The following is a 25,774-nucleotide window of genomic DNA, read 5'->3' on the forward strand; positions in this document are numbered from 1 at the left end:
TGCCGTAGTGGAGGTCTCCGGAATAATTTCGACCACCTGGGGATCTTTAACGTGCACTGACATCGCACAGCACACGGGCGCCTTTTGCGTTTCGCCTACATCGAAACGCAGCCGCCGCGGGTCGGGTTCAAACCCGGATCCTTCACGCCACTTTTTAGCGTGGTTACAACCTCTCCTGTGTTGTAGCTGGTAGTTCGCAACTTTAACAACCATACTTGCCCTTAACCCTTAAAGCATGCTGGGACCAGCGCTCTGTTTCAGGTAATCATTTCTGACTCTACTCGCGTTTGTTACATCAGGCATACAACTCTTTACCAATGAGTTCGTCAGCCCGAGAGGTCGCTAATGACCAGGACATAACACACTGGAGGCCGAAATTAACGCCATTTATAACTGATGTGACCCATGCAACATACTAAATGACCGTTTTTGCGCTTATTACGTACAGGGCGTAAACTTGCTACCTAATGCAAACCTCTATTTCGGAGCATCATATCCCGCTGCTCGGGGCACCAATCACAACTAAACATCGATTGTTCTGTTCTCAATAAGAAGATAAACAATGAAGCTAATCGAAAGCTCATGTGGTTACAATGTAACTTTTTTTTTGTACTAACACATCCCTATAATCGTTTTTTTTTTCATAAATCATTAAGCCGCAGTAAACTAGTCTCATCGGCATGGGACCAGAACTATTGCAAGGTATTAAATTCACTGAAACTTATTGAAAAAGATTCCACACGTGTCATCATTAATCTCTACATTTGTTCTGCCATTATGTCAGCTATGAAACCAAAGGTAAGATTACTCTTGCCCACATATTATTGCGCAGCACTAAAATTTGCGTTATGAGCTATTTCTTAATCCACCGTACTGCTCTATAGGCATTTATAATGGTAATTTCTCAGACCAAATTTTGTTCTGGGAGTTATGTTTCACGCCCAACTTTGGGGCCGCCTTCTCGGACCCATGACCGCCGTTTAAGGCCAGCGGTACTTCCATAGAATATTAACTACAGTTCTAGAATTAACAGCCGCATCAATGCTTTCCTTGTATTTCCTGCGGCATTTTTTCGCCCGCATTATCTTTGCTAATATTTTTTTACCACTTGCTTTGCAATGACTCCTAACTTACTTGGCCGCATTAAATAAAATAAAATTAACTATTATGGTCCAAGCACCAAATTGTAGCGCTCCAACGTTAATAATAAGTTATCTTTTTTACTTGGTATAATGGCAGTGATATGAATGCTTCGTGCTTACTTTTGGCCACGCCCACTGTGCCCCCAAAAAATTCACCACGTGACCTTTAAAAAAATTTGTCGACTAATATCCACGTGTTGCAGATGTGAGTGAACAACGAAAACACAAAATATTCAAAGTTTTGTTAGCTGGCCTCTGAAAAGTACAATGTCCGTGGTCATCATGTGGGTAATATGTACGCACCGAAATGTGTGCGAGGAGTTTCGCGCGTGCATCTGGCTTTATGTCGAAGCCACTGCGCTTATTACCTTGGCGTTGTATTCGGGCTTCTCGGACATCATGGTGAAGAAGCTGAGCGTCCCTTGGGAGATGCCCATGTAGAGCAGCTGCCTCTGCCCCGTGTTGGCCAGGACGTAGTCTATCTGAGCTGGCAGGTCGTACAGTGCGTGCTCGTGGAACCTGCGAGGGTGCCGCACAGTCTAACTCTGGTACAAGCGTATTCTACAACCTTCGCATATGCATAGACTGCGGCTAGTTGGGAAAGCTGGCTCGGTAATCGGCAGGCACAGGGCCTTGTTAGGCGTCCTAAATGGAACACGGCACTTAAGAACAGGAACATGGGGTACGGCCGGCGTTAGAGCTATTGCTGTACGCATTGTTAGCAGGGCATAGCAACATTCTCAAGATTTTTCATAACGTCAAAAATCAAGAACTGTGTGCGCCATTTTTGTGCTGTAGTACTAAATTCAGAGAAGAGGAAGGACCTCTCTAAGGCTGCACGACTTTAACTGCTGTCTTCGTCTCTGTTTTAGAGAAATTAGACCGATTAATTGATTTATTGATTGATTCATTGATTGAAATAAAGCTTTTTTTCATGCACTGCAGCATGACTGGTGATTAAATGTTGCAACTTTGGTAGGCAGCGACAAGCGAAAAGCACCTCTAGCGCTAAATAATTACAGGCCGGAAAGACCGCATACTACTGCACACCTCAAAATCTGCGTTGCAGTTGAGTGTGTACGCAAAGTTGCCGCGGTTTAGTGATTCCAGAGCGAGCAGACAAAGGTTGTTGAGGCTCGCTTTTTAAGTACATACATTGCGTTCCACTGATCACGGCGTCCTCTTTTCAGGAATTAGCATTTTAATATAAAGTAGCAAGTTTAATCAAGTGCTGTGAAAAGATTTCGCGCTATCGTCTTTTAATTTGCTCCTGCCCCTTGTGTGTGAATGAACGCGCTGACTGCGAGAAAGCATCTCCCTCACGTGAAGTTCCAGAATTGCCTGGATCTGACGTCCAGCGTCCGGTGCTTTCTCCCGAAGATGCTGCCTCGGGTATTGCCGAGCCAGACATCGTAGCCGCTGTCGGCCAGGACGAAGCCTGTAAACGATGGTTCCAAATTAGAGCCGTCGCTATATGCGTCATCAACGACGACGAAGGTCGAGTGAACAGGTGTCCCGTGGATGCCTTCGTTCACGACTGGTATTTTTAATGTGCAGATTGATTTCTTTCTTCGGAAGAGCCTAGAACTCATGAAGCGCAAGACCGCGAGCCCTCTCACAAGCTAAGAGTCCTAGGTGCCGAAGAAAACAAATAAAAGCGTGGATATGGCCGAAATTTCAGTTTGATTTTGTATAATACTGAGAAAAGTTGGTGTGAATAGCGCCGCTTTTAGCAGAGGCAAAACGACCTAGTGCCAGTCAGAAAAATGTCAGATTTGTGTCAAATTAGACGGAAAAATGTGTAATTAAGCGTAATTAACACTTCCTGGAAGATGTGTATAATTTGGGTATCCATATAGCCACGGGAACGGTGTGACGTCACATCCACCGGAAGTCGACACGGCATAATGTCCTCGGCTTTCGCCTCTCAACACTTTAGTTGCCAAACTATCCTCGCAGTTTTTTAGACTGCTTAACTCCTCAGAGGCTAGTAAACTCGAGGTCTACTAAGAGGCGGGAAACGGTGGTCTGGATGAGCCTGTAACTCACATCAAATGGAAGAGACGGTTTGATAAAAAGAAACGCGTGCAAAAGCAGGTGGGTACTTTCGCCTTCAAAGCTGTTTTGCGAGTAAAGGTATGGTCATCATTCTGTTCAGCTGTGAAAACGATTCGTAGGTTCTGATAAAGCAGTCATTTTCAAGGGCTGCTTGGGAATCTAATCCTTAGTTCAAACACTGATAGCGTACCGACACAGACGTAACGTCGGCCAAGTAGAGCCAGGAGCAGCTTTGCAGGGTCAGTCTGTTAGATCAGTTCTCCCGGAAAATTTCACTACAGCGAGTACGAGAAACCTGAATGTAGGGACAAGCCTAAAATATAGACAAAATGTTATATTCTTTTTCATGTAGCTCATAGAGACAAACGTTTGTACCTAGTGACTGTCCAGGAAAGTCGAGCACCAAGGAGGCTGAATCTGCCAGGAGACCAGTCATGACGAATACCGGACCGCGTCCTCCGCACCACGGTTCCACTGAGTTGTTCCCCGGCGAACACGACCCCAGTCTTCCGTGAGGTATGCGGTGCATCTCCAGCAGGTAGCCGTCCTCGGTGGCAACTTCGTGAGTCTCCATCGGGTAGCCCTGCTCGCGGACTAGAGACTCCTGGAAGAACAGCGATGTTTCGAAGCAGGATATGCCGTAAGAATAATAAGGAAAAAAATAGCAATATGGAAAAAAACATGTATATAAAAGCAGTGCATGGAGTTTAACTCAAAACAGCAGTACGTCCAGCGTGGCCATTTAAAACAAACAAGCGAAAAAATGCATACGTGCATCAAAGACATCGGTTGGCCCTCACAGTGTCAAAACAAGTACCGCCGCAAATAGTTGAGTTTCAGGCGCTTAAGTCTACAGAAGGTTATAACCTCGGTAGCCCGTGAATTGCCATGAATGCAGTGCAGCAGGATTTCGTGTAATGCGTATCCTAATTGCCGCACTGGTTGTTTTTCAAGTTTTAACAAGAACTTCAGTAAGCTGCGAAGAATATTGTTCAATTTAACTCACGTTGTTCTGAGCAAGAAAATCGACTTGCACGAGCCGTGAAACAGTGCAGGACTTACAATTCCTAGGCACATCCCGCCTTCCTTGGCACCGTTTGGCATGAAGTTGGAGGTCAGGTTCAGAGCGAAACCCAAGCTGCTCACGACGAAGCTGGGCAGGAACTGGGCGACGGCCACCATCGCGCTCAGAAGGATGTGGACGTGTAGTCACTCCTTCAACAACGCAAATCTTTGATCTCCTAAGGCTCTGCGTACGGAATCACACAAAAAAGTGCGAAAAAAAAGATATGAAGCGTGTCGGAACTAGGCCTCAACGCTTGTGGTGCGAAGGTTCGGTGCTGATTTTTGGGAAGTAAGGCTTCGTCTCATCCGACTCTCGAGAAAGACACCATTATCGTAGCTTTGTGAGCATAGTGGGGCACCCAACTGTTCGTTTCTAACTCGAATAAAATTCAAGAAGGCAGCAGAAAATGCACCTCAAAGAAGCTGTTCAAACCAATGGCGTCAAACTATTGTCACGACGTCACGGTCAATTGCCTTGTACCTGTTGGTTTGGCATGGTAGGCGCTGGCAAGTGCAAGGCGATTGACCATGACGAAGCAACCATATACCGACGCCATTGGTTGGAGGTCATACTTGAAGGGCATTTGCTGCTCGAGCTGTATCCGATTATAATTCTCACATTTACTCAGCTGCCTACCAGGGCTAGTTCTTCAACAGCACTCACATTGCAAGGTTCAGTTCCAAGAAAATACACTCCCGAGGTTGAATTGCAAGAAACGGTTGAAGATTGCCGGTTGTCTGAGTACCGTAGGGTCCACTTCCCGGGGCTCGTTCGCTGCTTTGCTGGTCCTAGTCGTTCAGACTTGAAGATGCTGCGGCGCAAGGTGGTTCAGTCCAACCTCGCGAGTCGCTGGCGTTAAGAAATAAACTTTCCTGATGCGAGAAAACTGCAAGTGCTCTACGCGCGTCGTCGAGGAATGTGAATCCTTAAGAGCCACTTAGGCGTGACATCGGGGCGCTTCGCTGCGCACGGTGTAAGGCCTATTGTGACGAACTCATGCGGCAAAGCAATGCACAGTGAGCATTCACTTGACTGCTGCGCTAGCCTGCTTTTATGCGCGACGCGATTATTCGGCGAAGGTCGTCCCGCGTGCGACACATCGAGTCACAGTCGTCTTCCGGGGGAAAATGCAACTGCGAGTGCTGCACGAGTCGGTGCGGTACGCGTTTCCTTCGCTGGTCAGGGTCACTAGACCAGGGTGCCCAAACACAGGATGTCTCTGTCCTAGATAGCTTCTATAATAAAAGAAAAAAAAAAGCTACATTTCAGTCCTCGCGTTGGTACTACCCTATGCACTGGCAGCTTGTGGTCCTGAGGAAGTAGATAGCTAACGTTGTATCACACTTGATGTACTCTTAGCAAACAATGAACCTTGGACGGTTACGATGAACTGCGTACCATAATCATTCGCACTTTACTATTTGCCGCAACACAGCCCTGACATCATTACCTGTGCATGAAAACAACCATGGAGAAAGAAGGCTAGGCCTCCAGTTATGCACCATCGACGCTTCGCAGTGATACTGCGTGATAATGCCTTCGTTTAGTGATGTTCAGATTTCATTCCATTTATGTAGGTTTCCCTGCAGTTACGCACCATTATTTTATCCTAACTGTATTTCTTCAATTTCCATTCTTAAGTATGATTCATTATTTGCAATCGGTGTTAATGTTGGCGGATATCAGTCGATCTGTGTCGCTATTTTGTTGTTTATAAGGCGAGCCTCAGTAAGATGGGTAAACTGCCCTGTGCCTCTTCGGTTAGCGTGTTATGAGGAAAATAAACAACAGTGCGTGGAGATTAAGCTGTCTGATTGAACACTAAATAATTGTGAACATATCTGGGCCGTCTCTCCTCTGAGCCCGGCTTGTGCAACCGGTTTCTAGCTCAATTCCTGACTGCGCGGTTGGCGAGTTGCGCCAGTCAAGCCTTTTTTTCAACGCAATATCAGGGCAACAAACAATGCCCTTTTTATGCTTAGATGCAGTTTGCCATATTGTACTACAGACACAACGTTTCCATGTTAAGCACACCGAAAAATTGGCTGAAGGCTTAGCTTGGTTAAGCGTGGCTGATTGCGAAAGCAATAAAACACCTGGCCGCGCTTGGTTCCGTTGGTAGTTGCACAACACGCGCCGTGTTAAACTGCGCCACACACTCCAGCTGTGCATTGGAGAGCGTCGACTTTATCATCTTTCATCTGCTCCGTCCCGCGGCACTTCTTCTTCTTGCGCCGCAGCTCCGCCGGAGCGAAGGATGAACCTCCATCGATGAGACGAGTTGGGCCCCCAGCTCTCCTCTTGTCGTGACGTCACGCGGTCACGTGGTAGCGCGCCGCAGCTCCACCGGAGCGAAGGATGAACCTCCATCGATGGCAGAAAAAGTGCAAGCAGTATTGCTTTCGCAATAAAAACAAATTGTTGCCCTCCAAAAGCATGAAAAATCGAGAATAAAGAATGACGAGAGCGCGGTGTTTTGTGCATTCCATTTCTGATTTGATGCACCAAATCGAACACAGCCGCCGCGGTGCCTCCGTGGTTATGGCGCTCGGCAGCTGACCTGGAAGGCGCGGGTTCGATACATGCCGCGGCGGTCGCATTTCAATAGAGGCGATATCCTAGAGGCTCAAGTAGCACTCTGCGGTGCTTGTGCGCGTTACAGAACCCCAGGTGATCGAAATTATCCGAGCCCCTCCACTACGGCGTCCCTCATAGCCTGGGTCACTTTGGGGTGTTAAACCGCCAAAAACAAAAAGCCGCAAAACCAAACCAAACCAAACCAAACCAAACCAAATCGGATACTAAGTGTAGAATGCCGCACATACAGCACGATGTTACCACAATCACGTCTACTGCTTTGTTATCGGCTTTGGTATTTTCTGACAAAGTCGCCCCGTTTCATAATCGTTTCTAACCTTGGAAGGCATTAATCTTGATTATTCTTGCGGTACGCCTCATAAGGCTTTTGAGAGCTTCCATGGCCTTGCATTCCTTTTTGGACGCTTTTATGCGGGGGCTTAATTTGTCTGCCACATTGAGCGAAATTATGTCAAAGGAACAGGATGCATGCACGCTGTCCGAGATACTACTTTTTGCTCGTTTTATTTAGAGTTCCAGGTCACCGACAAACGTACAGAAAACCTTGTCATGTAAGACACAAGCATATACGGTGGATTAGAAGACAAAGACTTCAGTAGGGTTTGTGATTTTGTTCCTGAATATTTAGTCAAACGGAAATGCAAACACTCCTTAGCACCTCATGACATGCGGCTTGGCGCAGTAGTAATTGACATGAACCGCATGCTGTATATTGCACATCGGCGTTTCAAGGGAAGGCGTAAGCTTTGAACTGAGACTTGGAACCCAGGGTACAAACAGCATATTGTTTTTCATTTAATTTCAGTAATATTTGAATCAATCAATTTTGCGCCTAAAATTGGCTCGAACTCTTTGCGAATTCCACATTTTTCTTCACACGGGACGTATAACAATATAGCCATGTTAGAACAGTTCAAAAATCCTGGAGACACACTTTGATGCATCATGACGCAAGGGATACTTAGTGCTTCAGTTGTTTTCATGAAGATTTCTGTATAAAGAGTTCGCCACTAATTCCTCTTCCGGGCACTCTTAGTAAAAGAACAATTATGATAGTTTAATGCACACAATTAGAATCACATAAGCTGCAGGAAGGACTGAAGATATTCAAAACAGTAACACTGGTAGCAGCTTTCGAAAGCCCTTTTTTGAAATGACCAAAAGCAAACTCAGTGACAATGCAACTTTTCCAAGCCTGTTTCAAATGCGACTGTTGTATTGTAGGTAAAGCACTTTGTAAATAAATCATTTCATTGTGATTCCTTGGGACGTTAAACCCCCATTCACTGCGATTCTTTCCGATCAACCTGTCAATGCTGGCGATGCAATGCGGCGAGGCTACGTTTTGAAAGGAAAAAAAAAAAAAAAACAGCCGAGAAATGTTGCCGTCGGTTCTGGAGGAAATTGTACAGTTGAGTATAATATTTATAGGTAAATAAAAACACAAACGAGTGTAAGCGCAGCAAGGAAAATCAGTGTGTGCAATCAATGCATAAAATCCCTGTGAATAAAGATCAATACAAAAGAACCTCGTTCCCTCCGTTTGAACTGATCGCTTCTCGTTATATTAGAGGTGCAAGTTGAGAGACCCTTATATATACAGAAATGTAAACATCTTTTTACTATTTTCACAAGTCAGAACGACAAAAAAAATCTGGTTACCAAAGCAGAGCCATATGTGCAGGGCACCAATCTCTCTCACTTCACAATCGTTCGGTTTTGCAACCTTCCGTCATGAAAACTGTTTTTCAGTAACGGCAGACATGCAACTCATGACAGTCTACAGTCAGCAGAGATAAAGTCTGCGCGGTTGCGTACTCACGCATGACAAAGCGACAACGCTCTAGCTCCTGGAATGAACTTTCCGTTTCTCACGAGGGCATGGTAAAAAAAAAAATGGCTGAGGCTTAGCTAAGGTTAAGCCTAGTCAGATGCGAAGCATATTGATGGCTAGGCTTGGTAATACATGGCTTTCCTTGGTTGGCGTTCATCCCGCTCTTCATCGCCCGTTCGAAATGCGCGGGAATGCCGCTCGAGGACATTCCGGTGTCTGTGCGATGGCATCGTTCTCCCTCTCCCAGCGCGTGACGGCGATCTGTCGTGACGTCATGTGTCACGTGGTATGTCACGTGGTATGTCGTCACTGTACCACGTGGTCTGCACGGCGTGCAACCACAGCGACGGCGCGAGGTGGACCCTCATCTTCCTCTATCGTGACGTCATGTGTCACGTGGTATGTCACGTGGTGTGACGTCACTGTACCACGTGGTGTGCACGGCGTGCAACCACGGCGAAGGCCTGTAGTGTACCTCCGTCTTCCTCTGGCGTGACGTCATGTGTCATGTGGTATGTCACGTGGTGTGACGTCACTGTACCACGTGGTGTGCACGGCGCGTAACCACGGCGAAGGGCTGTAGTGTACCTCTAGTAATATGCTTCGCATAAAAAAAAGTTATAGGCTACATGTAGAACCTTTGTCGAAAGTATGCAGCAAAAGTAGTTTGCTTCTGGGTCATTCAGTGGTGCTGCTTTCGCGTCGTCAGCACTGCGATTCTCTTGAAGGTTAGAGAAGTCCTCGTCCTCACCCCTCCTGAGTTCAATACTTCCCCGCATGCTACAACAACCCCACTACACGGCTCACAAGCGAACCGCTTGGACTGTATATTTTTTTAATAAGGCTGTGGAATGATCGTCGAAAGAAAAAAAGTGGAAGAGAAAATTGCCGAACAGCAGTCATCTCATGTCAGCGAGGGTGACGTGCAGGGATGCCTTCGTTTTCCCAGGCATTTCTAACCGAGGGGGGCACTGAGCAGGCTATGAAAAATTTTTGGACGTTTCTGCGATTTCTTTTGCGTATTTCTGCGTGTCACACAATGGAAGATGGCAAGTGCGCGGTGACTGCTGCTGACGCAAACCCGCAGACAGAGTTCAAGTGCCCGGCTGTCGCTGGCCATAACCTATGTCAAATAACTTTCACATGGGAATCACTGCCTATGTGAATCTTTAATTCAGGGCTGTTTGATTTCAGAATTAATGCCAGTATTGACTCAGCCAAGGTGCGCAGCCGAGGTCCTTGGTAAAGTGCTCCTGTTGTCGATTTACTCTCAAAGCTGATGCTCACCCAGGCTACCCCAGAAAACACCGCGGTTAGGGAAATTCGCAACAGTTTATCAATATTTCGAGTAACGGTCTTTTGATTTTCCTCCAAAACAAAGACAACATTATGTTCGCGGACGTCGTCGCCGCCACGAAGTCCTAGTATTTTCCTTGTTCTTGAACAGGCGCCGTGTGAAGGTCATGGGAACGCTGTACCAAGCTGAACTGCCTCGTAATGCCATATGCCCTTCCCATATGGGGAGAAGGCGGGAGCATGATCTCATCTATACTAAGCAGTACGTGTGCAGCATCTTCAGCACTCGTGTATGTTTCGAATAGTGGTTTTGAGTATATTTAACACACTGCCTTATGTACGCTTTAATTGCTGGCGTTGTTACCTTGCATGACACGTCTTACAGAGAGCAGCTTAGTGACCTTTACCGAGACTTGAAGCAGATGCTAGTTGGTATTGGCTCTCTGCTAGTAGTCGCTAGCCCTACGGCGATTAGTGCTCTCATGTCGCTGATGCAAGGCATACAACAATACCAAGATACATAGCAAAAAATGCATCAAAGCAATTGTTCCCTACCAGCACCCCTGTGCTGCCTCCCATCTTCGATCACATCCAAAGCAAGCAAGAATACAGCTTCACCTCATGGCGATGAAAATGTGCGAATGTCTGCGACACTCCACTCTACAGGCGACAAAGTGCCGTCGCGTGAAGCTGCAGCACGCACCCAAGCAGTTGCATTTCACTCTACAAGCAGCAGGACTTTATTAAAAGGAAGGCAACGTATGTCTATCCTGCTGTCATCTAATTTGCCGCCGTAATGCTCACTTTTGAACTAAGGCTTAGGGCGGCCCTGTATGTATTGGGGGATCAGTAACACACGGGGATAGCTCACGGGATTTTACGGCAGCAGCTGTATTAATCCAACTCACATGGAACATTAGAACATTCATACGTAGTGAATTAAAAGCAATGACACTCGCAGATACTTGTGAGGGGATACTACACAATGACACTCATAGCGACACTGCAAACTATGCATGCGTGTTACTAATCGTAGTTGTCACACTCTACGGTTTAAGCTCTTTTAGCGGTGCAACAGTCTGCACTGACACGATTCCCGCAAGACAGTCAACGTTATAAGTTACATTTCTTTCCCACACGCAACACAACCGCGACTTGTACACTATTTTGAATGAGCAGACTGAAATAAGTATTCGCACCGAAATGGCGCAGCTGCTGGCAGTCTCGCGGACAAGTCCTTAAATGCGAAGGTCACCAAATGAAATAGTTGGTTGTAACGATATTGTGGCATGCACAGAAACCGCAATACACACTAAGGAAAAACACTGAGCGAATCTTAAGGACACTGATGCGAGCCTTGCCAACAAGTTTCACAACGCACATAACTAGATAAATTTCCGTTGCTCTACTGCCAATATGTCTTTTTTGCGTGCTATGAAATACTGTTATTTAAAGGGGCCGGCACAAGAGTGTCACCTGACTGCACTTCAGGATATAATGAGTAAGAATCACATGTGACACTTGAATGCATGGGGCTCTCATCTGGGCATTGAAAGCTTTCCTTGAAGGTGTTAGAGAGGCTCAGAGGAAAGTTGCACCATGAGGATACACTGAATCGCGCAGTGTCGTCTCCCGCATGAGCGCACATAGTGAAGCACAGCGATATAAAAAAAAGTTGCAAGGGTGTGTAGTGCAGATAGCTAGCATTCCGCACATTAAAATGAGGACAGGAGCGAAACGCTTTGATAAGAGGTGACAGGCTGTCCCAGACGACGTAGAGGGCAGATTTGTCCTCCACTGTTATCACATCAGAGCCGTTTTGTCCAGCTTCAAATGCTTGCACCAGGCACTCGATTAGGTTGTCTTGCTTGGCTGTCTCTTCTGGGGTAAGCCAATGGCTCTCAGTTCCGTTGCTGTCTATGGTTCGTCCTTTCAGGTCGTGAGCTGTGGAGATCTGGCGGGCTAACAGTGATCCCACGGAAGCGTAGTAGATGCTCTCGTAGGCGTCGTCTGGAAAAAGCAATTTCAACATATAGACGTCCGGAATGACCAGTTCAAGAGGCCTGTGTGAGCTGCTGACCTGTAGCCAAGGGTTGAACCAAATGTTCCGACTGCCATTGAGTTTGGAATGCCGGTGAAAATGGGTCCAGTAGTCGCTTGGCAGGATCTTCATGTTGTCTAGAAATGAGCTGGTCATGTCCGGAACAGGAGCTTTTGTCGCAGCCGCTTCTAGGATTAGGCCGTCAAAGACAGGCCGAGCTCCAGCAACCTTCTTACTTATGATGTCTTTAGAGTTTTTACCCAGCCAAGCAGAACGTCGCAGCCGTTGCACTGATGATGCTAAGACTTCATTGGCTACCTCTGTGACTTTCCGCACTCGGTGTCCTTCGAACAGATAAGTGGATTGTGACGTGCTCAAAGCTCCCGGGATGGCGACATCAGTCATGCGGTAGCACACTGCGGCGTGTTGCTTCTGTGCCGTTGACCATTCACCTCGGTACACAAGGGCAGCTACTTCGGAGTTAATGAAGCGTCCGACAACCTGAACAGTGGTAAGACCGATGAAGAGTAGGAGCTCTTCCTTCGGAGTATCTGCTAGAATTGTTGACAAAGCTTTCAGATAACCCACATTACCTACGTCAACCGGTGTGGTCTTGTGGACAGCTGTTCGCCACGAAAAGTACTTGGATATGGCATCCACCCACCGATTAGCAGATATGCCGGGTGTAGCGCTAGAAGCGAACTCGTAGACGCTTGAATACGCAGCTGAATAATCGTCGCTATCCCCATTCAATCGTTCTAAAAGCCTTGACTGGACCTGGGCTATTTTTTCACATGAGATATTGCCGTACGACTGGCTTTCGTCTTCAGTACGGAACGAAGAATATCTCAGAGCATTGTAGAGTTCGCAGACGATGCGGGTATTTTCTTGCTGCGAGCGGTGTTCTTCGAGAAATGCATTGAAGTCGACGCCCATGAAAGAGTCGAAGAGTTGGAGCCTGTGGCCATCTGGTCTGCTTGTGGACAGGTAGACGTAAAAGAACACTGGACATCGCCAGTTCAAGGACAGCTTCAGAAGAATGTCTAATGGATCACTGCGTGCGTCAGCTGCAGCCCATAGTAGCCCACTCTTCCGGAGAAAGGTCTTTAAATAACTAGTACCGGGATCAGCGTTGTTGATGCAGACCTTTAAAAACTTAATAGCTTTCTCAAAGTTGTTCTGTCCGCTTTTAGGGGCTTCGCTGGTGGACGCCTGTGCCATGACAGCATCTTGAAAAGACAGTGTAGCGTCTTCGAGGAACGACCGGCCTCCGGCCACTGAAAGAAACAAATTTATGATTAGTGGTATGCGGATCATGACTGCTATCTACTTTTTCATAGAGCTTTTGCATTAATTCTTTTGCTAATCATGGGCTGCTGACCCGAAAAAGCGGGTCCGATCCCGACCACAACGGTCGAATTTCGACGGAGGCGCGATTCTAGAAGCCCGTGTACTGTGCGATGTTAGTGTACTTTAAAGAATCCCAGGTGGTCTAAATTTCCGGAATCCTTCACGACGGCGTCCCTCATAGCCTGAGTCGCTTTTGGGCTCAAAACCCCATAAAGCTTAAACCAAACAATAAGCCATTTAAGTGGTACCACGGCACCCGTAACGGGTTGCGCGTAACGTTACATGGGCTGCTTTTGCATTTTGACTGCATGCTTCAAGTGTCCATCAACAAAGCAACTCTCCTTTCCCAAAACCAAGAGAGTGTTTAGAAGATTCCTAGTCTAGCCTTATGCGCGGTCTAGAAAATTGAAAATTGGCGTTTGATGGAAGGAAATGGGGCAGTAACTGCCTCACATCTCGGTGGACACACGAACCGCGACATAAGGAACGGGTTACAGGAGGGAGTCAAAGAAGAGAGGAAGAAAGAGGTGCCATAGTGGTGATCTCCAGAATAATTTCGACCACCTGGGGATCTTTAACGTGTACTGGTTTGGTTTGGTTTATAGGGTTTAACGTCCCAAAGCGACTAAGGCTATGAGAGACGCCGTAGTGGAGGGCTCCGGAAATTTCGAAATCGCACAGCACACAGGCGCCTTTTGCGTTTCGCCTCTATCGACTATGCTGGGTTTGATAAAATTGAACGAAGTCTTTGTGATAGCCAGGCTAGGTTCTGATACCTCAAGCGGCGAGTGTCGAGACAATGCCCTACACATGACGACACGTGTGTCCGGGCGATTCCGCACTCGCATTTATGTAAAATTTTGGAGGCGCGTCGAGGGATTCGTCCTTATTCTAGGTTCCGGCAGGCTCTCCGGGAGTCGGTGCTGATAACCCGGGAGTCTGGTTCTGCAGCAGCGAGTGCTATAGCGACCTCCTCCGCGTGTGTGATGTCTGCGGCACGGAAAGTGAGTCCCTGAACGTACGTGTTTTGATGGATTACTGCGGCCGTATACCATCCCCGTGGTGTGGGCCAGCATCATTCGCATTGTGGCTGCGCGTTTTAAGGCCGAAGCCTTTAATGCCTTATCGTGGTAAACAGAAGTTGTCGACAGAAATGTCACGCTTTTCAATTGCTCGAAATAGTCGTGACGTCACAGTGCGCGAATTTCAAACGGGGCCAATTGTACTTTGGCTATTAACCATGCAAACAATTAAAGGGATGGTATAGTGATGCTCCAAGTAAGTGGAACCGAGTTTAGTTAATTAGTCAATTAACCAATTAGCCTAGTTAACCTTCCTAGTCGGACCAGATAAATAAATAATACTGAGTGGGAAATTGGGATGGTATAGCGATGCTCCAAGTAAGTGGGACTGAGTTTAGTTAATTAACCAATTACCCTAATAAACCTTCCTAGTCAGACCAGAGAAATAAAGGTCGCGCTCATATTCTCAACCACAACCTATTGCACTAACAGCTGTCGCCGATTATCACGCTGACACGTGGTGACCGTCATGTCATTTGTTTTTGTTTTTAACCTTACCCCGGAGTAAGAGGTCGGGCCCCATGCAGAAGAACGCTCTGAATCAGGCAGCGTCGCTGGTCATGCTCAGCACAGATATTTATTCACATCTTGCACTCCATGCGTCAGTATCGCTAGTTCAGTCTGGGCTGCTCAAGACCAACTCAAGTCCAGGCTGTCGCGTTTCATTCTTCCTGTCTTTTAATGCGAAAGCATTACGATAGTGTTATTACGAGAAAATCCGGTGGCGTGTGCTAGTGTGTGTACTCGCTGACGGTACAAAAATTCCTAGGGGTGGCAAGAAAAAAAATTGGAAGACGCTTAAGCTTCGCCTTAAGGAGTGGAACGCGACAGCGAGTTGCAGCGCTGCCAGGAAGTCCACGGAACGCCATCGCCCGTTCAGCGGGACTCCTTGCCCGCTGGAAAGAGCTTTGAACTGAACGCATTTTTGAGGAGAGGAAATTCAGTAATTGTTTGACATCTGGGTGGATACCAGAACCCCGCCGTAAGGAAAGGGAGATAGGTGGGAGTGAAAGAAGAGAGAGGGAGAGAAAGAGCTGCTGTAATGAAGGAAATGAAAATTGAATTTGAGGCAAGGAAGTCAGTAACTGCCTCATAATTCTCAGTGGACACCCGCAGCCCCGATTATATGTCACCGGTTCTTTTTTTTTTTGACGCGCGGTGCGGTAACATACGATGCCGACGGCTTTTCGACCAAACGAACTGTATACTCCGGTGCGTAAACGACTGTGTGCGGGATACTGTAAAGAGCGCCATAGAACTAGACAGGTAAGAGGTCGCGCTCATATTGTGACGAAGACGAAGCTGGCAGTGGCGCGGGACGGAGCGCTCGCGCTAGGCCAGCGGCCATTAAATCATCTCTCGTTCATGGTTCACCACGCCTCATTCTTCGGCTGGCCGGCACGTTACATTTGGTGTGAGGTGCTGGGGTCCCTTCATCGCCATCCTGGTCCCGGAGCTTCGGTGTCATGCGCCTGCCGTGGACGTCGGCCGTGAGTGCCTGGTCCGCGCCGCCCGGCCGTGCCCCAGCCCTGGTCCGCGCCGCCCGGCCGTGCCCCAGCCCGCCGGACCTGAACCGACCTCGCCGCTCACCCCAGCCCCGTCCCCCGCCCGGACCACAAGACACGACGACCCAAGACCCGACCGACCCGAGACCCGACTGACCCGACACCCGACCGACCCAAGACCCAAGACTCACACGTGAAGACACCGCCCCCCTGCCCCTGCCGTCCGGTGCGTCCAAGGACCTCGGCCGTCAGCTCCTGGCACCCTCCGGCCCGGATGCTTCGTGGACCGGGACTCATCCTTCGATCATCTCATCCACTGTGGCGGCCAGCACTGCACCATCTTCTACATACTGTTCAACCCCCCCCCCTCCCCCCACTCAAAACTATCGCCATTTCGCCGTCTGTTCGTCACCGATCGGGACGATCGCTCGGAGGCCCCGGGTAGTGAGACGAAGACGAAGCTGGCAGTGGCGCGGGACGGAGCGCTCGCGCTAGGCCAGTGGCCATTAAATAATCTCTCGTTCATGGTTCACCACGCCTCATTCTTCGGCTGGCCGCCACGTTACAATATTCTCAACCACAACATATGCACTAACTAACAGCTCTCGCAGAATATCGCGCTGACATGTGGTGACCACCATGTCATTTGTTTTTGAAGCGAAAAGTTTCACTAGGCTGTCCGCTTCGGCGAGCGCGGCTTCGGCCGCTTGTTTTTTCAGCAGCGTCCGCTCCGGCGGACGCAGTTGTTGCTGTGACGCGCGTCATTTCTTTCCTTTTTCTCTTTCCTGTGATCTTTTAACTCTCTTCTATCTGCACGTGGCAGCGGTGGTGGCTCGGCTTGAGCCAGTTGGCAGACCCGTGCACTTTCCTTTTCATTATTCTCTCAGTCACAACAACACAACTAGGCTACTCAAACTCGAGTCTGGCGTATGCTCCATGATCAGAATTAGGCCCAGCTGTGCATGTGCAGAACACACGAACCGCGCCGCAAGGGAAAAAATTGGTAAATTGGTTTTTGTGGAAAGGAAATGGCGCAGCATCTGTCTCACATATATCGGCGGACACTTGAACTGCGCCGTAAGGGAAGGGAGGAAGGTAGGACTGAAAGAAGGAGAGAAAGAGGTGCCGTAGTGGAGGTCTCCGGAATAATTCCGGCCACCTCGGGATTTTTAACGTACACTGACATCGCACAGCACACGGGCGCCTCTTGCGTTTCGCCGTAAGGGAAGGAAAATGAAAAGAAAATTGGTTTTAAGGAAAGGAAACGACTCCTCACTCTCTCATATCTCGGTGGATACCCTAACGGCGCCGTAAGGGCCATAAGGAAAATGAAATGAAAATTGCTTTTAAGGAAAGCAAATGCCTGTCTCTCATATCTTGGTGTACATCCGAAAGGAATGCAGGCCACAGTACATGTCTCTAAAGCAGCTTTCTAAGACACCACCGTATTCACTACACGCGCGGCTCCTCCTCCGCCACGCCGCAGCTTTTCGCTTCGAGATATCCAGGCTTAACCTTAGCTAATCCACAGTCAAGTTTTTGTTTTTACTGCGACAGCAGAGAGAGAGAAAAAAATCTCTGCCTCTCCCGTAACCGAGAGTAGAGTAAGCATGAAATGTTTACGGGCCTAATGTCATCTCGGTGGACACCCGAACCGCACCGTACAGGAAGGGAGGAACGCCACCACCCGTTCAGCGCGATCCCTTGCCATTTGAACGCAAGGTTTTTTGAGGAAAGGAAATGGTAATTCTCTGCCATCTCGGTGGACACCCGAACCACACCGTAATGGAAGGGAGGAACGCCACCACCCGTTCGGCGCGATGCCTTGCCCTTTGAACGCAGCGCTTCTCCCCCGGGCCCCTGTGCGCCTGCGCGGCTTTGCTTCGATGCGCGAAGCCCCTAAGAAATCACGTATGACAACGAAGTGTATCGTGGCATTTATGTGCTTTTTGCACGCGTTATTAGAAATCGGAAATTATAATTCCGTGCCTTATCAAACGCACAGCGACTGATATCTTGATAAACATTGAGAAGGCACTGGCAGCAGTTATTTTTTGTGACTTCTTTGGAGACCAACCGGCGCTTGCATGCCGGTCGCGTAGGAGGGCTTACAGAGTCTAGTTAAATCTTAAGTGTCGTACGGTGCCCGGATGTTCTCGTTTCAGAGCCCGGATGAGTGGATTTCAGTGACCGGATGATGGCTCTCGGTCTCGGCGTGACGTCACCACACTGCCAACAACGCGGGCTAAAAGCATTTCATGCTTAAAAAACTTTATTGTACAAGGAATTCGGGGCACGCCCCAGGGTCCTCCCACGACAACACTGCACTCAAGTGTTTATGTTCCTAAGGTCCATAGCACTGGCACCCCGGCCGGAGGTGATGGTCTGCACGGCCGGGTCCTCCGAGCGCAGCAGGGTCTCCCAGTCCTCCCAGGTCTTGAGGTTCTCTAGGTACCGCGGGGGAGGGTCCGCCGACCAGAGCGAAAGCATGTGGAGGGAAGAGGCGAAGGGTTCTGGGCATAGGGCGCATGCAGGAGTGATGGATGATAAGGAGAGATGATTGTGGGCTAGGGTAAGGGGGGAGGGAAGAGAGTGTGTCTGTAGTCTGCGCCAGAGCGTTGATTGTTTGTTATCTAGGGAGGGGTGGGGCGGGGGGTAAAGCTGGCGTGAGGCTCTGTAGGCCTGCGTCAGCTCGCTGAATGAGTGCATGCGCTCTTTCGTGAATCCCCGATCCGAGGGCACCTGAGCCCGGTTTAAAGAACCTCGGGCTAAAAGGTTGGCGGCCTCGTTTCGGGGATTCCCGGAGTGCGCGGGCACCGATATCAGCTCTACTTGGCGGGGCGGGGGTGCATCGGGCGAGTCCAGTATGCCAAAATCAGGGACATGGACTCAGCCCCGAGCAAAATTTAGAATCGCAGTTTTAGAATCACTTAAAATGTACCGGGCTTCCGTGTGGGTGATAGCAAGTGCAATGGCGGCTTCCTCTGCAGCTTCTGGGGAGGTGTCTGGAGCGAGACGTAGTGTGAGCAGGATGGATAAAGAGGAGGCCACCACGGCTGCTGTCGCTTCATCACCCGTGCAGGCAGCGTCCACCCATACGACGTCCGGCTCGGGGCCGTACGCTCGATGGAGTGCCTTCGCACGGGCTCTGCGGCGCTGCTCATGGTGTGACGGGTGCATATTCCTCGGGAGCGGCTTAAAGAGGAGCTCCTGGTGAAGGGGTCGTGGTATGGCGAGGACGGTTGGGTCGTTGGCCGGTAATCTGATTCCGAGGGAGTCCAGGATATACCGACCTGTTGAGGTTTGTGTGAGCCTGATGTATTGGGCCTGTCGGTGGGCCTCCACCAGTTCCCCGATCGTGTTGTGGAGGCCAAGGCCTAGTAATCTGTCTGTGGGTGTGTTGAGGGGAAGATGAAGTGCTACTGTGAATGCCTTGCGAATCAAAGCATGCAAACCGTTTATGTCATATTTGGATAGTTGTAAGTATGGGGTAGTGTACAGCACACGGCTGAGGACAAAGGCGTGAATGAGGCGACATAGGTCGCGCTCCTTCATGCCTCTGTGATGTCCCGAAACCCTTCGGATGAGGTTCGATATCGCGCCTAGAACCTGCTTGAGTTTCTTGAGGGTGGTGGTGTTTTTACCATCGTTCTGGATATACAGGCCTAATGCACGGAGGGTGCCAACCTCAGGTACCGGGTAACCATTCAGTTCAATGGAAATGGGGGAGCGGGGAGAGCGGTGATTCTTAGGACGGATCAGGAGCAGTTCGGACTTCCCTGGGGAGCAAGACTGTCCGATGGTCCGTGCACAATTTTGGGTGAGTGGCTGCTTCCTGTAAGGTGTTCTCTATGTCGCCGTCACTGCCGTGAGTGGTCCACAGGGTGATATTGTCGGCATAAAGAGTGCTTCAGGTGGGGAATAGTTGCCAATTTTCGGGTGAGGGGGGGATGAGGTTAATGGTAAAGAGAAAGGGGGAAAGGACGGACCCTTGAGGGGTGCCGATACTCTGAAGCGTGTAGGAAGGAGTAGACAGAGGGCCGAAGTGTATCTCAGCAGTGCGGTCAGTGAGGAATGCTTGAACGTAGGCATACGTGCGTGCACCCACATTCAATGGGGATAGAGCAGTCATGATCTGACTTCTGAAGGAACCAGCGCACAAAACACAACGGACAAGAAAAAGGTGGTACACGACGGACAGGAGCGCTTTTTCCACCTTTTTCTTGTCCGTTGTGTTTTGTGCGCTGGTTTCTTCAGAAGTATGTATTACCAACTAGCCCAACAACAAGTGCAGTCATGATCGCCTGATGTGCAATGCGATCAAAAGCTTTGGAGAGATCCAAAGCTAAGACTTCCTTGGTGTGACCTAGAAGAAGCGGGTCATAAAGGTCGTGGGTGAGTTGCAGCATGGCGTCCTGTGCGGATAGATGGGGGCGGAATCCCACCATGCTATGCGGGTAGAGATTGTTGTCCGCCATGTGGCTTGTGAGTCTCGCTAACACAACATGCTCGAGCAGCTTCCCGAGGCATGAGGTTAGCGAAATCGGGCGAAGGTTTTTAATGGTAAGTGGTTTGTTGGGTTTTGGTATGAATATTACCTTCGCGTGGCGCCACGACTGCGGGAGGCTACCCTCCCTCCAGCACTGGTTGAAGTATTTCGTAATCTGGGTTATCGATCGGTCGTCCAGATTACGGAGCATGGAGTTTGTGATTTGGTCTGCACCAGGTGCGGAGTTGGCGCGGAGAATCAGGAGGGCCGCTCTGACTTCCGTCTCCGTGATGTCGGTGTCGAGTGTGCCAACTCGCTCCTTCAGGTAGCCCGGCTGCAGTCACGCCGCGCCGCGCACCTGTGGCGCTACTGCCGCTGTGACGTCATACCAGCGGTAGATTATGGGCTACCAACTCGCTCGTTCAGAGAGCCCGGCTGCAGTTTCGGTGTGTATTTGCCGCGCTGCGCACCTGTGGCGCTACTGCCGCTGTGACGTCATACCAGCTGTAGATTGTTTTCTTTCTCTCAGTCGCAACAACATCAAAAATAAAATATAAAAAAATTACCGAAGACGGTTTGAGTCGTCGCGCAGCGGCGGCCGGTAGCCACGCGTGACCTGCAGACGCGGCGCACTGCGTTCCTTCAGTTGGAGGCGCTGCGCTTTTGCTTTCGCTACCTACCAGGCTTAACCAAAGCTAAGCCCCGCCAATTTTTTTCCGACGCGCGGTGCCGGCAACATGACGCCGACGGCTTTTCGACCGAACGAGCTGTATACGCTGGTGCGTATACGACTGTGTGTGGGGTACTGTAAAGAGCGCCATAGAACTAGGCAGATAAAAGGTCGCGCTCATATTCTCAACCACAACATATCGCACTAACAGCTGTCGCCGAATATCGCGCTGACACGTGGTGACCGTCCTGTCATTTGTTTTTGTTTTTTAACCTTAACCCCAGAGTAACAGATATGTGGGTTGTGAGGCATCACACGGGAGAATGGAGTGCTAGCTTCGGTTGCAAGGATACAGGTGAGAAGTGGAAGTTGAAATTAAAACATGGCCGGGGCACTCACGCGTGCTTTAGATCGTGGCGCAGGGGCGCGAGTGTGTGGAAGCAACTCGTTGGAGCAGCAGTGTGTCAGGTTTGTGCAACACGCGGTAGCTGCACTTCCGTACCGACGGAAGCCCGTACGACAAGTTTTCTGCACGACAGAACGTCCTTATAGTAGGCTAGTGCAAGCTGCGACCCAAAAGCGTTTTTTGGAGCGCAGCTGTCTGGCATGCGTTTCGCGGCGCCCCCGTCACCGTTGTCCGTTGTAACCAGCAGTGGACACATTAGTCGCGCTTTAAGCTGCGCAAACAATGGTTCGCTAGCTTGAAAAGCAAATGAAAGGCGTACGACTGCCCCCTTAGAACAGTGGACACCTCAATCGTGCTTTAAGCTACGTGGCAGTAGTGACAGGTGGGTGCTGCATGCGTTGGCATTGACAACGTAGTGCCATTTTAAGGAAAGGAAGTGCGCATAACCGGCTCCCTGGGTCATTGGACGCCTCGCGGTTATAGGTACGTGTGGTGATAACAGAGAGATGTGGGCTGGAGGCATTGACAACGTTGTGGCAGAAATGCAGCGCTGAAGCCACAGGCCGTCGGCGTTCATTGTGTTCGCGGTTACAGGTACGTGGAGTGATGAGAGAGAGATGTGGGTTGGAGGCATTGACAACGTTGTGGCAGAAATGCAGCACTGAAGCCACAGGCCGTCGGCGTTCATTGTGTTCATTGGCGTTGGCGTTGACAACGTTTTACACTCCGATCATTTTAAGGAAAGGAAGTGCGCATAACTGGCTCCTTGGGTCATCGGATGCCTGAATAGCGCGTATAGGTATACGTGGGGTGTTGAGAGAGGGATGTGGACTGCATGCGTTAGCGCTGATAAAGGCAAGCCAACTCTCGGGATCAACCATTAGCTGCAACTTGCCAGAGTGGCAGGGTGGGTGGGGACTTTACATGTAAATACAAACAGGAATTCCTTACCACTTATGCGGGAGGACATCCCGTTCCTCTCGCCCGTAACGCCTCCCGCGGCTGTGACAACCTCGTGAAAAAATTCAGGAGGGCGCTTGTGTGGTGAGTCGGAAGCCTTAAGCGCGGTGGTGCTGCTTGTGTAACTGATGTGTGGTTAAGATGTTAAGCTTCGCATCTGAGTGTGGAACGCGACAGCGTCTTGCAACGCTGCCAGGGAGTCCACAGAACGCCATCGCCCGTTCGCCTGTACGCCTTGCTCGTCCGTAAATTGGTTTTTGAGGAAAGGAAACGTACCTGTCTCGCATATCTCAGTGGACACCTGAACCTCGCCGTAACGGGAAGGGAGGAAGATGGGAGTAAACGAAGCCACCGTATTTACTAGACGCGCCTTTGTTCATTCCAAACCATCGAGCTGGCATGGCGGTGTGGTAGCGTGCTCGTCTCGCACTCCGGAGACCGGGATTCGATTCCCCAACTCGACCAATTTTCTACTGTTTTATTTATTTATCTGGTCTGACTAGAAAGGTTAATTAGGCTACTTGGTCATTTAAGCAATTAACTACATCAGTCCCATTCACCTGGAGCATCGCTATACCATCCCTTTAATTGGTTGCATGGTTACTAGTCAAAGTACAATTGGCCCGTTTGAAATTCGCGCACTGTGACGTCACTACCATTTCGACCAACTGAAAAGTGTGACATTTCTGTCGACAACTCCTGCTTACAACGATGAGGCATTAAAGGCTTCCGCCTTAATACTTGCATATACATCTTCTTCGAGAACCAGGCTTTGGGGCATCAAGTCGAGCATATATCCATCTATTTCTCCGTCCACAAAGCTCTTTACATGACAATCAAGAACTGTTAGCGGAGTGTTGGTGGTGGTGAAAAACATTTATGGGCAATTGAATATTTTACAGAAAGGTGATTGGGGTAGGACCCTATTGGCCCTTTCCCCTCACAGTACTAGGTGGAGCCCCTAATCCGGGGCCCCATTGGCAAGCAACGCCGCCCGCGTCCGTTGAACCAAGGCCTTTTGGCTCTTTAGATCTTGACAGCCGAGCAGGGCCGCCTCCCAGTCCTCTCTGGTGGGGTTGGGGTTGGGGGGGGGGGATAGATGGGTTAGATTGACACGCCCAAACCATGTGGAAGGTGTCAGACACCTCCCCACAGAACCGGCACGCGCCATCAAAGGATGTATTGAAATGTTTAAGCACCGCCGGGCACAGTACAGTGTGAGAACTTTGATGAGGAGGCGCTCGTCAGCGCGATCCAGACCCTTACAAGGGGCCGGGTAGCGCCGGTGCTCCTCCTTGTAGTAATCGGTGATTTGTTTGAATGAAATGGCCAGATTGTCTGATTGGGAGTACCCTTCCAAGGACAGGGAGATAGCCCGGGGAGAGAGTGCGCGGGCGGCCTGATCGGCTGTTCGTTTCCCTGGAGTCCCTGGTGACCGGGGGCCCAAATCAGGTTGCGTGGAGTTGGATCTTCAGATCGACAGCTATATTCCAGTATGCGCCAGGCAAGCGGGGGAGCCCAGCCCAACTCGTAGTTCCTACAGGCCCCTCGCGAGTCGGTGATGATGTGTTTTGACTTGGGATTCGTGAGAGCCAGAGCAATGGCAATGTTCTCCGCGTGTGTTGCGCTGTAGGCTTTGAAAGTGAGCCCGTTAACTGTGTTTGTGTTGTGTACGACTGCGGCCGTGTACCACCCCCCGCGGTGTGGGCCGGCAACGTCTACGTAATACACATGTTCTTGGATACCATAGTATCGCGCCAACGCTTCCGCGCGCGCCTGGCAACGACCGCTATGGTCTTCTCTGTACATGTTGCGGGGAAGGGGTCGGACCCGGAGGGCGCGTCTCCAGGGTTCTGGCACTCTCTCCCTTTCCTCAATGTGGCAGTCGTGTTTGATGTGTAGCCGGTCCAAGAGGCGGCGACCGGACGTGGTCTGTGCAAGACCCGTGTATTGGTCGACTAAGTGGGCTTCTCGAAGCTCCCGGAATGTGTTCACCACGCCCAAGGCCAGAAGTCTCTGGTTGGATGTGGTGACCGGGAGATCGAGAGCCCGCTTGATGACTTTCCGTAGGATGACCTCCAGTTGGTCATCATCGTGTTTGCGCAGGTGCAAGTAGGGAGTTGAGTAGAGGATTCTACTCGTTACGAAAGCATGGGCAAGCCGCAGTGCATCCTTGCTTCGTAATCCGCCCCGCTTGTTGGAGACCCGGCGGACCATTCGGCCCACCTGGTCTCCCACCGTGCGAAGTTTGGCTAGGGTGGTGTCGACTCTGCGTTGGTGGTGTATGAAGAGGCCAAGGACGCGGATTTCCTTGGCCTCCCGGATCGGTCCCGAGGGGAGACTGATGCAAAGCGGAGTTGTGTCCCGAGAAGAGGGACGTATGTGCACAAATTCTGATTTAGATGGGGCGCTCTGGAGTCCGCAGTAGGCCGCGTAGTCGTTGACTAGGGTCGCCGCAGCTTGCAGGCAGGACTCCATGTGGCCCAGGTTACCTTGCGTGGCCCAGATTGTAATGTCATCCGCATAAAGAGCGTGATGTATCCCGGGCAGAGAAGACAATTTGGAGGGAAGATGAAGCATTGCCAAATTGAAGAGGAGGGGAGACAGGACCGCGCCTTGAGGTGTTAACACCCCCTCGAGCCGATGGTGTATGGCCCGTGTTCCGCATCTTGTATGCGTATGTAGGCTTGACGGTCTGTAAGAAATTGTTTTATGTAGTTGAATGTTTTGTGGCCACAGTTGGTGTTACTGAGGTGGTCCAGGATTACTTCGTGTTTGACGTTGTCGAATGCGCCTTTAAGATCCAAGGCCAGGACCACCTTGTCGTTGTGGGGACATTCGACAGGATCTAAGATGTCGTGGTGAAGTTGCAGAAGTATATCCTGTGCTGACTTGTGAGGGCGAAAAACGAACATGGTGTCTGCGAAAGTGTGCTGTATTTCGAAGCGGAGTGTTTCTTGAGGAAGAAAAATGGGTGAAAATAACAAGTTTTGTGTAATTGTACATACATGCCTTGCTCGAATTCTTTGCCTGACTCTATCGAGAAGCTGAAACAGCTGATGAGCTGCGCTCAAATTTCGCATTAGGAAGTAACGAAATCATCGGCAATTTTTATTGCGTAACAATACTGCGCCAGGTTTTGAGCCGTCGCATAGCTCCCGGACACGAACAGCACCGCAGAGTAAGGGAGGAAGGGGGGGGGGGGGATTGAAAGAAGAAAGAGAAAGAGGTGCCGTAATGAAGAAAATGAAAATTGTATTTGAGGAAATGAAATGAC

At 49.7% G+C, this 25,774-nt stretch overlaps 1 protein-coding gene across 1 annotated transcript in view; it reads right to left on the reverse strand.

Annotated features, from left to right (window-relative positions):
- LOC149360075 (lysosomal acid lipase/cholesteryl ester hydrolase-like) overlaps positions 1-21,738 on the reverse strand; it is a 30,673-nt gene extending 8,935 nt beyond the window's left edge. Inside the window, exons 1-5 of the mRNA XM_089567775.1 lie at positions 21,531-21,738; positions 4,263-4,449; positions 3,576-3,804; positions 2,466-2,580; positions 1,511-1,661 (exon numbers count right to left, since the gene is read on the reverse strand). Coding sequence (XP_089423901.1) covers positions 1,511-1,661; positions 2,466-2,580; positions 3,576-3,804; positions 4,263-4,382 — 615 coding nt within the window. The 5' untranslated portion in view covers positions 4,383-4,449; positions 21,531-21,738. The remainder of the gene's footprint in view (positions 1-1,510; positions 1,662-2,465; positions 2,581-3,575; positions 3,805-4,262; positions 4,450-21,530) is intronic.
- Positions 21,739-25,774: the final 4,036 nt, after the last annotated feature.

Source organism: Amblyomma mixtum, chromosome 2 (genome assembly GCF_055824585.1).
Source record: "Amblyomma mixtum isolate Tamu chromosome 2, ASM5582458v1, whole genome shotgun sequence".
In the NCBI taxonomy this organism is placed as follows: Eukaryota; Metazoa; Arthropoda; class Arachnida; order Ixodida; family Ixodidae; genus Amblyomma; species Amblyomma mixtum.